Source organism: Scyliorhinus torazame, chromosome 16, assembly GCF_047496885.1.
Source record: "Scyliorhinus torazame isolate Kashiwa2021f chromosome 16, sScyTor2.1, whole genome shotgun sequence".
NCBI lineage: Eukaryota > Metazoa > Chordata > Chondrichthyes > Carcharhiniformes > Scyliorhinidae > Scyliorhinus > Scyliorhinus torazame.
Window position 1 is genome coordinate 173,897,691 of NC_092722.1, and position 15,401 is coordinate 173,913,091.

Sequence of the window (15,401 nt, forward strand, 5' to 3'; positions counted from 1 at the left end):
TGCACAGTGAGTTCTATGTCCTGATCGACCTGCCAATGTGTTGCAAATGCATTGATGTACAACAAAACAGTTAAAGTATATATAGGCTTAACTGTGCGTTTACGAAAGTAGATGAACAATTAGCAGACTGCTGTATATTTTCCCACTGGAATGCTGCATCAAGCTTGCTGTGAAGTGTTGTTGAGCAGCTTTGTACGGCAACATGGTAAGCTTAGCAAATTATGAAGACATTTGCCCAGGCACCCTTTGGAGATCCGCAAATGTATTCTTCGTCTGCTCTCTGATTCTGTTCACTGATGAGACAGAATTGACTCTTGCAGCCACATTCATTCAACCTCCTTTGGTGCAGCATCTGGAGACCCCAAATCCCTCCGTTGTATAGTTAGTCCTGCTTAGTTAGCCCCATACTCTTACATACTTATGTTAATCCTGACACAGGTTTTTCAGACATTGGGCGAAATTCTCCGTTTGGGAAACCAAGCGTGCGATTTAACGGAAAAGTTTCGAAGTGTGGTAGCGAGTGGGGACTACCACGAGCTTCTTGATGCTCGGCCCGGCGATGCCGTCACCGCAAGAAAACGTTAATTGGCCCACTTAACGAGCTCCCACGGGCTTCCGCCAGCTGATTCCAGCCCCCTCCCCCCGCCACTAACAAGGGAAATCAACACTTAAACCGATCCTGCACAGCCAGCCTCATACAGCTCGCAGCCATGCCGCCGAGGCGACCAGTCCCGCAATTCGACGATGCCAATCTGGGCAGATTCTGAAACCGGTAGAGGCCAGATGGGATGCCCTGTTCCCCCGAGGATCTCGGAGGGTCAGCCACAGGGCAGCCAGTCAACAACCTCCGCTGGGCCGCTCTAGTGAGTTTGCAGCAGACCTCCAACCCCCCCATACCTCCCCACCACCCCCATACTCCTCATCCCCACCACATCCCCCATACAGCCCATCTCCCCAAGTCCCCTTCCCTGACCCATGAGCACTCCTCCCCCCCCCCCCCCGCAATGACCGCGCATGCAGCTAATGATGCCCGTCTGTGTCCCCGCAAGAGAAGTCGGCTCAGAACTGGTGAGAGGGCACAGAGGGATGGCGGGGTGCTGGACATCAGAGTCCTCACCCCCATAGCTGAGGCACTGCAGAGCATGTCCCAGTTGCTGGGGGACGTGTCCCAATCACAGGTGGGAATTGCCACGATGCTCCTGAGCATGCCCCAGTCACTGAGGCGCATCGCCGAGGGCGTCAACACATTGCTGCGGACGTTGTGGAGCAACCAGCGCTGGCAGAGCCAGATGACGCAAGGGGAGCCGGGGCTCGATCCAGCTGCCTGTCCACCCCAAGGTGAACCCCAGGGCCCTATGGGAGGGCAGGGAGGAGTGGGCACCGGGTGTCAACTGAGTGCCGATGGCGATCACCAGATCCCCCGATTTCCACTCCCCTGACTTAGATTTAGAACTGAGGTGAGGAGGGACTACTTCTCGCAGAGGGTGGTGTATTTGTGGAAATCGCTGCCCCAGAGTGCGGTGGAATCTGAGTCATTAAATGTTTCAAGAAGCAGATGGATATATTTCTGATTAAAGGACGGGTTAAAGGGATATGGGCAACAGGCGGGGAGGTGGATTTGAGAGCAGGAAGAGATCAGCCACGATCTGATTGAATACGGAGCAGGCTTGAAGGGCTGAATTGCCTACTTGAGTTTCTAATTTCTAACAGGGCAGCAATGTGTCATGTGCATCCGGGAAGTGCGCTCGGGCCCTCCGGCCCCAGAGTCCCCAAAGGATGCTCGCCAGGGGCATCAAGGATCACTGAAAGGACAGGGGGGAGGGTTTAAAGGGTGGTAAGAGTGGAGGTGCAGGGGAAAGGGTTGGTGGAGGGTCTGGAAGGGTTGGGGAGAGTGGGGCAGAACCATCGGGAGAATGGGGTAGTTGGGACACTTATGTACATCATTAAAATCGTTGACGTCGATCAATATGAAGCCTCTGGCACTTTCCTCTGCAATACGGGCTGAGCACCAATCCCATGCCCCATCTCCCCAGACATGGAGGTCCTGGGCATCGTCCATCCTGTGCAATCTCTGTAAGGAATTGGTGAGGGTGTGAGACTGACAACCAGCGGCGTCTTCCACCCTGGGACCGTCCAGTCCCCCCATTGTTTCTCCCCCCCTGGGACCATCCAGTCCCCCCATGTTCCTCCCCTTCCCATCGACATCCGATACGCCCTGCACACACACCCTTGGCCGCCATGACGGTCTGAGCCTGGCAACCCCGATCTGGAGGGGGACACCCCAAGTCCACGGACTTGGCACCAAGTTACTACCTGCTACTGCCCCCAGCCCGGGCAGTTATCCCCCAGCCAGCCCAAGAGTTTTCAACTGTTTTTCAGTGTTTTTTGTAGCTTCCCGCTACCCCTCCACCTTCATAGCACCCAGTCTATGTTTGTAAATACTTGTAGCAATACACGCGAGACCTCCACCTGAAAGGAGCGGAGCTTTGCAAAAGGACAGGGTATACTGTGTCCAACCTGCCAATCACATTTAAATGCATGCAAATGCCGGTTTGGCATGCTGCCGCTAGCACGGGGCACAAACCTCGTTATCACCATCGATGAGGGACCGGAGCGTGGCCCCTGAATCGGCGCTGGGTGCGGTCTTCAATTTTGGCCGGACGACCGATTCTCCGCCCGATCACGGTTTGCGTTTGCGTCGTCGCAAGGCGGAGAATTTCGCCCAAGCTGTGTAGGGATAAGCCCTTGCACACTTCAGATTTTTTAAATTTCATATAAAGTCAAAGGTTGTTTGCCCTGTTATCCTACAAAGGATATAAACATGCAGGACTGCAGAATGCACATCATTGTGCTGAGCACTGATTAACTGGGACAACCTCGCTCCTATTATAAAGCACTGATGCAGGGAGTTAATAGTCCATTTGACCCGAATTTTAGTAGAGGAGTTGTGAAATGCAGCCATCCTTATCATCCTTGTATATTGCATTGAAGTGCGACAGTGTTCCGGACATTCTTTTCCCACGGCTGGTCAGATTGATCATTCTCCATTAGATAAAGATGCCTTTGAGTTAACCTTTTCACTGACAAAGTATTGTTTCTTCCCATCATGCGTTTTTGATTGTTTTTTCTGCGGTGTGATTTAAAAAATATATAAATTTAGAGTAACCAATTATTTTTTTCCAATTAAGGGACAATTTAGCCTGGCCAATCTGCACCTCTTTGGGTTTGTGGGGGCGAGACCCACGCAGACACAGGGAGAATGTGCAAACTCCACACAGACAGTGACCCGGGGCCGGGATCGAACGCGGGTCCTCAGCGCCGTGAGGCTGTAGTGTTAGCCACTGTGCCACTCTGATGTACTTTTTCTTGGAAAAAGGTTTTAACTTTGCACATGCCCATCTCTCCAAATTCCTTCTGATCCTTGAGCGAGAGAACACAAGGTCTGCTTACAGCACTGATTTGTGGGCCGGCCCAGGAGCAGACAGCACCAAGCCCACTTAAATCCAAGGTACCAGCCTGGTGGAGCTACAATACAGGATAAAATGCATGTTAAACAGTAGAAGCAGCATATTCTGGACAGCGCAAAGTGACCCCACAACCAATAATTCAGGGTCTAAGCGTTGCAAACCTGTCATGTCCAGTTGCGAATGATGGTGGATAATAATATGATAAGAAGAATCTTTATGAATGTCACAATTAATTTAATTTAATAATCTTTATTGTCACAAGTAGACTTACATTAACACCGCAAAGAATTTACTGTGAAAAGTCCCTAGTCGCCACATTGGATTGGATTGGATTTTGTTTATTGTCACGTGTACTGAGGTACAGTGAAAAGCATTTTTCTGTGAGCAGCTCAACAGATCATTAAGTACATGATCATTAAGTCCCTGGCTCAGTGAAGCAACAGTGCTAACCACTGTGCTTCCATGCTGCCCGTAACTAGCCATAGGAGGAGGCTCCACAAATGTCTCCATTCTCAATATGGAGCCCTGCACAAAAGTACAAAAGACTAAGGCTGAAGCATTTTGCAACCCATCATCAAAGGTGCCAGTCTGCAGCCAATTTCATTTTCTTCATGTGATATCAAGAAATAACTGAGTGTACTAGTCAGATCAAAGGCTATGAAGAATGACAACATTCCGACTATTGTGCTGAAGACTTGTGTTCCAGAACTAGCTACGCTTCTACCCCACTACAGCTACAACACTTGCAACAACACGGCAATGTGGGAAATTGCCCCGACAATCCACAAAATTCAGGACATTTGTCAACCCATGAATCTACTCTCAATCATCAGCAATGTGATGGAAAATGTCATTGATTGTGCTATCAAATGACACACCCACTTATAACCTTCTATGGGAAAAGGTGCTGAATTCTAGTGGTGAAGTGAGAGTGACTGTCCTTGCCATCAAGTATTTAACTGAGTGTGGCATCAAGGATCCCCAGTAAAACTGAAGTCAATGGGAACAGCAGAGAAACTCCGCTAGCTGAAGTCAGTACCTAGCCCAAAGGAAGATGATTGTTGCATTGGGGACCAATTGTCCCAGCCCCATGACATCACCAGGTGTTCCTCAGGATGGTGTCCTAAGCCCAACCATCTTCAGCTGCTACATCAATGACTTTGCTCTGTCATAAGCTCAGAAATGGGGATGATCGCTGATGATGGCACAATGTTCAGCACCATTCGCAAGTCATAAGATAATGAAGCAGTCCATGTCCAAATGCAACAGGACTAGGAGAGGACGACATTGGGCTTGAGCTGAAAAATGCTTCATTGGCATTTGTGCACATGAAGCAAACATGCCTTTACAATCAAAACATCACCAATATTTTAATGTAAAAACAGATCCAAGCCCAGGTGACGATTTCAGCAATGCTTCCAGAGTGGAAGATTTTCTCCTAAATGTCATGTATAGATGTCCTCTTTTTCACAGACGCCAGCAGAAAAGTAACAGGGTTGTGAAAGAATATATATACAGTTTTACTTGATGAAGGGAGGGAAATGTGACTTCCATCCAAAAGGAGCAGAACAACCATGCTGCCTGTCCCGATCCTGAATTAGTTTTGGATTCAATTTAAATGCTGCCCGCGAACTTTAGGCACCAAGCAGGTGTCCCACTTCTTCAATTTGCCACTTGAAAATCAACCTACATTAATGTCCCGTTGGCTCGAGGTTGAGGCCTGGGAACGGGAGGAGGTGCGATCAAACAGGGGCTGGCAGTGAGACACAGCTAGGGCGAATGTTTCAGCTCTCCCTGCCTTACTACATTTCTTCTGAAAGTAATTCTGAGCCTTTTCCTGAGCAGTCACCAAAGGTTCCTTGAAGGACGCTGGTTCAGATGCTCAGTATCCAGACAAAGTGGATAGAATGGGCCTGGCATATTCTCTGCCTATTAGTACTTGAAATTTGCAAATAGGTGGTGTCGGGTGATTTTACATTTCAGCAAAAACAATTACATGCGCTGCTTCGATTTATTTTTAAATAAATTTAGAGGACCAATTTTTTTTTTTCCAATTAAGGAGCAATTTAGCATGGCCGATCCACCTGACCTGCCCATCTTTGGGTTGTGGGGGTGAAACCCACGCAGACACGGGGAGAATGTGCAAACTCCACACGTACAGTGACCCTCGGGATTCAAACCCGGGGCCTCAGCGCCGCAGTCCCTGTGCTAACCATTGCACCACATGCCGCTCTTTGCGCTGCTTAGATGAGCATTGATCGAGTTGTAGCCATCACCTATGCCATCCTGCCCTGCAGTGTTAACCTGCTGGCTATCTTCTTATAAGCATCAAATTATGAGCCGACATTCGGAAAGCACCCCTAATCTGCCAGTAGTAATTTTACCCTCTGCGTTCACAATGTAGGAGGAGAGGTGGTAATGCCCCAACCTGCCAGCTTGTTCCGCCTTGATGTTGCTTTTTCTTTCATCATTTAAACTTAAGTATTAACTATTATATTCTCTCTTCCAACCATTTATAGGGTAACGAACTGGAGACAATGGTAACGGGATATCTGGGCCTCAATGAGAAACATGTTTCAAAAACACTCGTGATGGAATATATTCTGAAGCTCATTTTAACAAATTCTGAACCATTGTTTGAAGAGGTAAGGACAAATCAGACATGTGCAAACATTGCAAATCTCTGAACCATCTGGAAAAGTGCTGTAACTGCTCTGCGCAGCAACATTGTGACTGCAGAGAATAGATCTATTCATGATATATTCATGATTTCACCACATCGTAGAATTTACAGAGCAGAAGGAGGCCATTCGGCCCATCAAGTCTGCACTGGCTTAAGCCCATGTCTCCACCCTGTCCCTAAATAACCTATTTGACACTAAGGGCCAATCCACCTAACCTGCACATATTTGGACTGTGGGAGGAAACCAGAGCACCCGGAGGAAACCCACGCAGACACAGGGAGAACGTGCAAACTCCACACAGGCAGTTACCCGACGTCGGAATTGAACCCGGGTCCCTGGAGCTGTAAGGCAACAGTGCTAACCACTGTGCTTTCATACCATCATGCAACAGCCACAAATAATTGTATTCCTTGGTCTTGGAAATCTAGTCGGCACGTCAGGCAGCTTTATGCATTCTTTACGTGTTGCCAGAGTATTCAAAATTTGTTTACTTCTCAACAAAATCATCTGTAAAATTAAAATAACTCTGCAACTTTAAACATCCTCCTATTGTGTCACAGCCCCATTCACACCCTGCACTTCCCCTAGAAATTGAGAAAATACCTGAACATTTTAATTCATTGAAATCTGCTCCATCGATTGGCTTGGCTGCCATAGCCGCAGCTTGATCCCAGTTGCTCGGGGCGATATTATATACATGGCTGGGATAGGCCACCACTGCCCACAGTGGCAATTCATCAACACACTCCATGTCCTGGCCTCGCTGGCTTTGGAAAGCAGACCGACCGACACCCACTCCCCAAAGCTCGATGATGTTCATAAATGATGCTTCTGGAGTCTTTTGTTTCAAAAAGAGCCATTCTTCCTCTCGACGTTGGAAAGAATAGAGAGTTTGAAGATGGAATCGTAGTTTGCAAAGGCAAATGGATAGAGGATAGGTTTTTAAAACGGAGAATGATAGTAGCAGTTTTGAATGAGAGGGGGGTCAGTATGAGGGGATTGAACCATCTACAATGTTAGTTGGCATGGGGACCAGGAAGGAAGTTGGATAGCTAGCAATGGAAAGTGAAGCCTTCCACTGGGAAAATCCTGTTCCGCAGTGACCTGGCGATGGTGGGATCGTTCCCACCTTCTGATTCTTGCAAAATCCAGTCTCTTTACCGATATTAAAATTAAGGCAACCATTGGATCATCATGAGCAGATGTCTATGCAGGTGAGCTTCGACACATGTTTAAAGCTCTGAGTTCCTTCACGTGAGAGTGATGCAGAGTCACCAATGTAAACTGGATCTGCCAGATTAGCATTGGTCGAAGAAAGTATAGGTCCCAAAAGACCTGTAGCATAACTCCACAATTGAAGATTTATTCATCGCAATCCGTAGGGTCGGGAAAAATTACAATTTTTAGAAGGAGGAAGGAAGTTGTATTAAAGAAAATTTAACAAATAATCATTGGAAGAATGGCTGGCAAATTCTGAGTGTCAGGCAGAGCAAAAGATTTTGAAGAGCCTATCTTGAGCGCTAAGCTACCAGACCACCCCAGATTGTTTTGTACAGCTTGGTTTAATAATTAGCCCAGGCATTATCAAAGAATTTCAGGACATTCAGAAAGAGCATGGGTTTCAAAGCCAACATAGTTCGAGTTAAAGCAAAAAAAAAGACGCACAGATTAAATGCCATTTAAGCAGTTTTAACACCTTCCCTGAATAGAATGATTTTTGTTTTACTTTTGCACTAACGGGATTCAGTTATTCTTTGAATATTACCTGTACATTCCTCAGTGTGAAGCCAATCTCCAACAGCATTCTGGGACTGAGCCTGGTTATCTAGCCAGCACAGAATTCGCACAGGCCTTTGAAAAAATAGCTCCACAGTGCAATGCAAAAGTGAGCCAGGTCTTGGTTGAACAGTCCATTGCTGCTAAGCCAAGTGCCTTTATTCCTCTGTCAAGCGCAGCACGTATCCTACCAAATGATTTTGTAGCTATCTTGTACCTTGAAGCAGCTAAATAATAAAAAAAAAGCCTATGCTGGATTGTTAACTTTACCGATCTTTCAACTTTACACATGTCTTTCAGGGAAGAAAAATAGAGCTCTTCAATTAATTAGTCTCAATTCTCAATATGGAAGTATATAACTGCCAACTTCCTAAGCATTGTCTTGTAAATGGGTTTTTGGTGTTCAGATTAATTAATATACAGCCGCTTTACTTTGGGGAAATATTTCTTAATTAGGACAACAATTATAGCTCCCGAAAGCCCGTGGATTTTCTTAAATGATACGGCAGGAAAGTCTGTGGTCCCATTTGAAATATATGTGCATTCGAGAAATAAATTAAATTTTTTTACAACAAAATCTAGCAAGACCAGAAAGTTATCTTTTAAAAAAAAAAAACTCTATTGAATAATCTTTTCATGATGATTACTAAATTTGAGAGCGGGTCAATGAACTGATTAACTGAACAGTGAGAATCGGTTGGCTGTTTGATAGCCTGGGGCTTCACAGCAAAGCCCAGATTCTGTTGTCACCTGAGACTCAACACAGACACATTTTCCAGGACGATTCACAGGCCAGTAATCCAAATCACCCCCTTAGCCCAGCTAATTTTAACATCCCACTGCTGCTTCAGCCGAAATCTGCCGACATGACAAAACGTTACAGCTCTCAATGATGACGTTTTTCTTGTGGTGATGGTTGTAAAAGATATTGGGGAATTCGATATTTGATCCAGAGGCAAAGTTATTTTTTTTCCTGAGATGATGTTATGAGTAGGAATGAGCTAAGGTCTCTTCACCATTTCGAAACAGCTCAAAGCGTCTTTGCACGCTAAAGTGCAAAGTTAAGCAATCATTTGCACTAGACTGTTAGGGCCATAGCAGAGACATATTAGCAGTAAAGCCAGAGGGCCATAAGATCCATCTACATGTGATTCTAGCAGTTATGCTGGGAACAAGGCGAAAGCTGAACTTGCAGGAACAGACCGTCTCCATTGTGGAAGTACATCTGGATTTCCCTAACTTGCACCCCCTCGACCTTACCTCCACCACTACTGTTACCAAAGATGCCGGAAACATCAGCAATATTTGCTCTGCTTAGGACAAGGCTGATAAAGGTACGCATCTATGCTTCAGAGGACCCACTTTAAAACCTTTTTGTAAAAATTATATTCCACCCCACACCCACCCTACGGATCTTCAGATGTCCAGGCCAAAATTCTGGATACTTCATCTTATTGGTCATCCCAGCCCTCGCCCCAACTCACAGTCTATCGACCAGAGACAGGCAAGGTTCTGCTCATTAGATCTTCAAATATCGTCAATACTTTCTGAAGAGGCATCTCATGGCTTCCTCTTGTGCCTCACTGATGGCTATGTGTACGTGATCAAGAACAGATTGTTTCGGTTGAGTTGCTTCCTTTATTTTTTTTTTAATAAACATTTTATTGAGGTACTTTTTGGTATTATAACAACAACACAATAAACAATGTACATGAAACTATAAACCTAGTGCAAAAGCCGTCTCCCTCCCTTACAGGTCCCACCTTTAGTAACCCCCTACTCTAAGCTAAACTAACCCCCCCCCCCTTCTGCTGACGATTAATTTTCCCCGAAGAAGTCGACGAACGGTTGCCACCTCCGGGCGAATCCTAACAGTGACCCTCTCAAAGCGAACTTGATTTTCTCCCATCAGAGAAAGCTAGCCATGTCCGATAGCCAGGTCTCCGACTTCGGGGGCCTTGAGTCCCTCCAAGCTAATAGTAACCATCTCCGGGCTACCAGGGAAACAAAGGCCAGAACGTCTGCCTCTTTCTCCTCCTGGATTCCCGGGTCTTCCGACACCCCAAAAACCGCCACCTCTGGACTCAGCGCCACTGTGGACATGACATCTGCAAACCCCTGCCAAAATCCCCTAAGCTTCGGACATGCCCAGAACATGTGGACATGGTTCGCTGGTCATCCCGCACATTTTGCACACCTGCCTTCCACCCCAAAGAATCTACTCATCCGGCCACTGTCATGTGAGCCCAGTGAACAACCTTGAATTGTATCAGGCTGAGCCTGGCACATGTTGCAGACGTGTTGACTCTACTCAACGCTTCCGCCCATAGACCATCCTCTATCTCTCCTCCCAGCTCCTCCTCCCACTTGCGCTTCAGCTCCTCGGTCTGCGTCTCCTCTGACCCCATAAGTTCCTTGTAAATGTCCGAGACGCTCCCTTCTCCTACCCACTCTCTGTAAACTACCCTGTCCTGAATCCCCCTTAGTGGTAGGAGCGGGAAGGTTGACACCTGTTTACGTAGGAAGTCCCGCACCTGCAGATACTTGAATTTGTTACCCTCGCCAACCCAAACTTGTCCTCCAGCGCCCTCATACTCGGAAAGCTCCCCTCTATAAACATGTCCCCCATCCTCTCGATCCCTGCTCTCCGCCATATCCGGAACCCCCCATCCATACATCCCGGGGCAAACCGGTGATTATTACAGATTGGGGACCAGACTGATGCTCCCTCTGCTCCCACATGTCTCCTCCACTTGCCCCCAGACTCTCAGGGCCACCACCATGGGGCTGGTGGAGTACCGTGCCGGCGGGAGTGGCAGAGGCGCAGTTACCAACGCCCCCAGACTGGTGCCCTTGCATGAAGTCGCCTCCATACGCTCCCATGCCGACCCCTTGCTCACCACCCACTTCCTGATCATGGCTATATTCGCCGCCCAGTAATAGTAACTAACATTTGGCAGCGCCAGCCCGCCCTCTCCCCGACTCCGCTCAAGCATTACCTTCCTTACTCGCGGGGTCTTGCCTGGCCAAACAAAGCCAGAGATCACTTTGTTGACCCGTTTAAAAAAGGACCTCGGCATAAAGATGGGGAGACATTGAAACACGAACGGGAATCTCGGGAGAACCGTCATCTTCACCGTCCGCACCCTTCCAGTTAATGACAACGGGAGCGCGTCCCATCTCCGAAAATCATCCTTCATTTGATCTACTAGTTGGGCCAGATTTAATTTATGCAGCCGGTCCCATTCCCGCACCACTTGAATGCCTAGGTACCTAAAGCTTCCCCCTACTAATCTAAACGGCAGCTCCCCCAATCGCCTCTCCTGTCCCCTCGCCTGGACCGCAAACATCTCACTTTTTCCCATATTTAGCTTATACCCCGAAAACCGGCCATATTCCTCTCGAATCCTCATGATTTCTTCCGTCCCCTCTAATGGGTCCGATACATACAGAAGCAGGTCGTCTGCATAGATCGAGATTCTGTGTTCCACCCCCCCCCCCCCCCCCCCCCCCCCCCCCCCCCCCCCCCGGACCAGCCCCTTGCAATTGCCAACGGCTCTATAGCTAGCGCGAACAACAGTGGGGAGAGGGGGCATCCTTGTCTCGTCCCCCGGTGCAGTCTAAAATAGTCTGATGTTGTCCTATTCGTCCGTACACTTGCCACCGGAGCCTGATACAGCAGCCTGACCCAGCCAATAAAGCCCCGCCCAAATCCGAACCGTCCCAGTACCTCCCACAGATAATCCCATTCTACCCGATCAAAAGCCTTTTCTGCATCCATTGCGATCACTACCTCCACCTCCCTACCTTCCGGTGGCATCATGATCACATTTAACAACCTTCTTACATTGGCCACCAACTGCCTACCCTTAACAAACCCCGTCTGGTCCTCCCCAATAACATCCGGAACACAATCCTCAATCCTGGAGGACAAAATTTTGGCCAGCAGTTTGGCATCCACATTCAACAGGGATATCAGTCTGTAGGACCCACACAGCTCTAGGTTCTTGTCCCACTTCAGAATCAGCGAAATCATGGCCTGTGTCATCGTCGGGGGCAGCACCTCTCTTTCCCTTGCCTCATTGAACATCCTCATCAACATCGGCCCCAATATCCCAGAGAACCTTTTATAAAACTCCACTGGGTACCCGTCCGGCCCCGGGGCCTTACCCGCCTGCATGACCTTCAGATCCTCCACTATCTCTTCCAACCCGATCGGGGCCGACAGCCCTACTACCAGCTCCCCAAAGTACATGTACTGCACAGGCAAGCTTACGACTTTGAGGCAGGACAGTTCCCAATGTAGCAGACTTTTGGATAAAGTAGTTGAAAGGTTGCAAGACACAAGGCCATAACTTCAGTTCGATAATCACAAAGTTGAGCCACTTTATTAATATTGTTAGTTATCACCTTTGGGAAATTCAGCCCCCCCCCAAGAAATGCCTCATCCCCTCTGGCCCCGTAGGGGGTTCCGACCTATACAGCCTACTGTAGAAATCCCTAAATGCCTTATTCACCCCTGCTGAATCTCTAACAGGTTCCCATCTCCATCATTTACTTCACCTGTCTCCCTGGCTGCCTCCCTCTTTCTAAGCTGCTGTGCAAGCATTCTGCTGGCCTTCTGTCCATACTCATAGATCGCCCCATCTCGCCTTTCTCAGCTGCCCCTCCGCCCTCCCTGTGGTTAACAAGCCGAACTCCGCCTGTAGCCTCCGCTGTTCCCTTAGAAACCCTGCCTCTGGGGCCTCCGCATACCTCCTATCGATCTGTAGTATTTCATTTACCAGTCGGTCCGTCTCTGCCCTGTCCATCTTCTCCCTATGGGCCCGTGTCGAGATCAGCTCCCCTCTGATCACCGCCTTCAGTGCTTCCCAGAACATCGCTGCCGAAGTTTCCCCCGTGTCGTTGACCTGCAGGTAGTTCTGAATACATTTCCTCAGCTGCTCGCACACCCCTTCGTCAGCCAAACGTCCCACATCTAACCTCCAGTGCGGGCGCTGGTTACTGTCTTTACTAACCTGCAGGTCAACCCAGTGCGGAGCATGGTCTGAGATTGTGATCGTCGAGTACCCAGTGTCCACCACCCCAGCCAGCAAAGCCCAGCTCAAGATAAAGAAATCAATCCGGGAGTACATTTTATGCATGTGTGAGTAGAAGGAGAACTCCTTCACCCTCGGCTGCCCAAATCTCCATGCATCCACCCCTCCCATCTGCTCCATGAACCCTTTTAGTTCCTTTGCCATTGCTGGCACCCTGCCCGTTTTTGAGGTTGACCGGTCTAAACCAGGGTCAATAACTGTGTTGAAGTCCCCTCCCATGACCAACCTGTGCGAGTCCAGGTCCGGTATCTTCCCCAGCATCCTCTTTATAAACTCCACACATCCCAATTTGGCGCATACACATTTACTAATACCACCTGCACCCCCTCCAGTTTCCCACTGACCATAATGTACCAATGTCCCAGACTATTCTACCCGCCTCGAACACCATCAGCTTATTGATCAGTATCGCGACCCCTCTAGTCTTTGAATCCAGTCCCGATTGAAAGACCTGACTGACCCAGCCTTTTCTCAGTCTAATCTGGTCAGCTACTCTAAGGTGCGTCTCCTGCAACATTACCACGTACACCTTCAGTCCCCTATCATGCGTGAACACACGTGCCCTCTTGACGGGCCCATTTAACCTCGAACATTCCAGGTGATCAGCCTGGTTGGAGGGCTCATTGCCCCCCCCCCGCCCCTTCGCCGATCAGCCATCCCTTTTTTGGGCCCGCCTCCAGCCCATGTTCCGCGCCTCCACCGGCCCGCCCCCAGGCAGCCTCCGCCCTCAACCTCCTCTCTGTCCCTTGGCCCCAGTCCCGCCCTCGTCAGCAGAACATTTTCTCCCCCCCTCTCCCCCTAGTAACAACACTCTGTAACCCAACCCCTTTGATAAACCGAATATATGCACCCCCCCCCACTGCGCTTCCGTGAGCTAGCCCACCATCCCTGGTGCCGGATAGTCTCCCACCTATTGTTTCCACCCCCCCCGCCCCTGCCGCTCATACAAACATACTCCAACATCAAACAATCCTCACACAATTGCCTGACAGAAAGAAACCAAAATCTAAACAAGCACACCTCCATCCCCCAACAGTGCAAATGAAAACCTTAACTCACTCAGCTCTGCCACTGGTCCCAAATCAATACAGAAGGCATTACAAACAGCTTCCATAAAATGAAAAACGAGAAACTTTTTTAAAAAGAACACAGAGACAAAAAGAAAAAAAAAGATGAACGTTGCAGCAAAGTTCAAAAGTTCTCAGTCCACCACCAGTCCTTTCCTTTTCACGAACTCCAGCGCGTCCTCAGGCGACTCGAAATAAAAGTGCTGTTCCTCGTATGTGACCCAGAGACGAGCCGGATACAACAGTCCGAACTTCACCTGTTTCTTAAAAAGGATCGACCTAATCTGGTTGAAGCCTGCTCCTGTCCTGGCCACCTCCACACTCAGGCCTTGGTAGACCCGCAGGATACTATTGTCCCAATTACAGCTCCGTGTCTGCTTGGCCCACTGTAGAATGCGCTCCTTATCCAAGTACCTGTGGAATCTCACCACCATTGGAGTTGCTTCCTTTATAAGTGCATATTTAACATTGAAGTGTGCTCATACTCTTTGTTATTGCCGTGTATTTAATTTTCTTAACATGGCTTACCAGAGATTACAGCATACTTAATACTGCTGGAACAGGTAGAGCTGCATAAGGAACATCTACAGATGACACCAGGTAAGGGGAGGAGTATTTTACCTTTGGCAGGGAGGAGACCTGATTCTGTGAAATGCTTTTTAATTTTCAGGTTTCTCAACCCCCCTCCTCCCTAAAAGGTGTTGGGAGTAATTTTGCCTTTGGACGGTAGTGTAAAACTGACGGTACTATTCAGCTGCCAAAAATACCTCACTGCAATATGGAAATGAAAATCAGTAGAGTTTTATAATTGATGCTGCATTGATGTGGCCTTATTGCACAATCACCAAAATCGCCATTGAGTATTATTGGGGTTCAATTTCATGGAAGCTGATAGCGATCCAGTAAATCAAAATTCTTCATGTAATTATGTAATGTGGAATTTAACCAGAAAGAGCGTCACCATTAATACTATTGATATCCATGTGCACTTTCTAGTTGGCTCACTAGATAATATGAAATGGTGGTACCTTTGGTAAATTACCGTGAGCAAAGGGAACAGCACGGATATTATTCTCAGAAACAATCGACTGCATTCCAAACTACGAAAAAAAGACATGCCAGCTTTCACGCAGTGAGGAACTGTATTTCATCACAATAGCAAAAGGGGTGGACTGTTCAAACAGAATCAGTTCTTGTTGTATAGTTTAGAAACTCCTCAATGCAATGATGATAATGAGAAATGTACATTGGCCTGAACGGCGACCAGTTTTAAATTAAAATGAATTGTTCTGCCATGTGTGTTGGACC

The 15,401-nt window shown here is 48.0% G+C and overlaps 1 protein-coding gene and 1 long non-coding RNA gene across 3 annotated transcripts in view; one reads left to right on the plus strand and one right to left on the minus strand.

The window, feature by feature from the left end:
• LOC140393235 (uncharacterized) overlaps nt 1–15,401 on the plus strand; it is a 407,232-nt gene that overhangs the window by 386,393 nt on the left and 5,438 nt on the right. For both annotated transcript variants that reach the window (XM_072479489.1, XM_072479491.1), the window contains 3 exons: nt 5,987–6,112; nt 7,932–8,109; nt 14,625–14,693. In XM_072479489.1, the coding sequence (XP_072335590.1) occupies nt 5,987–6,112; nt 7,932–8,109; nt 14,625–14,693 (373 nt within the window). The remainder of the gene's footprint in view (nt 1–5,986; nt 6,113–7,931; nt 8,110–14,624; nt 14,694–15,401) is intronic.
• The window catches only part of LOC140393237 (uncharacterized), a 246,488-nt gene that overhangs the window by 176,809 nt on the left and 54,278 nt on the right, over nt 1–15,401 (minus strand). The window lies entirely within an intron of this gene.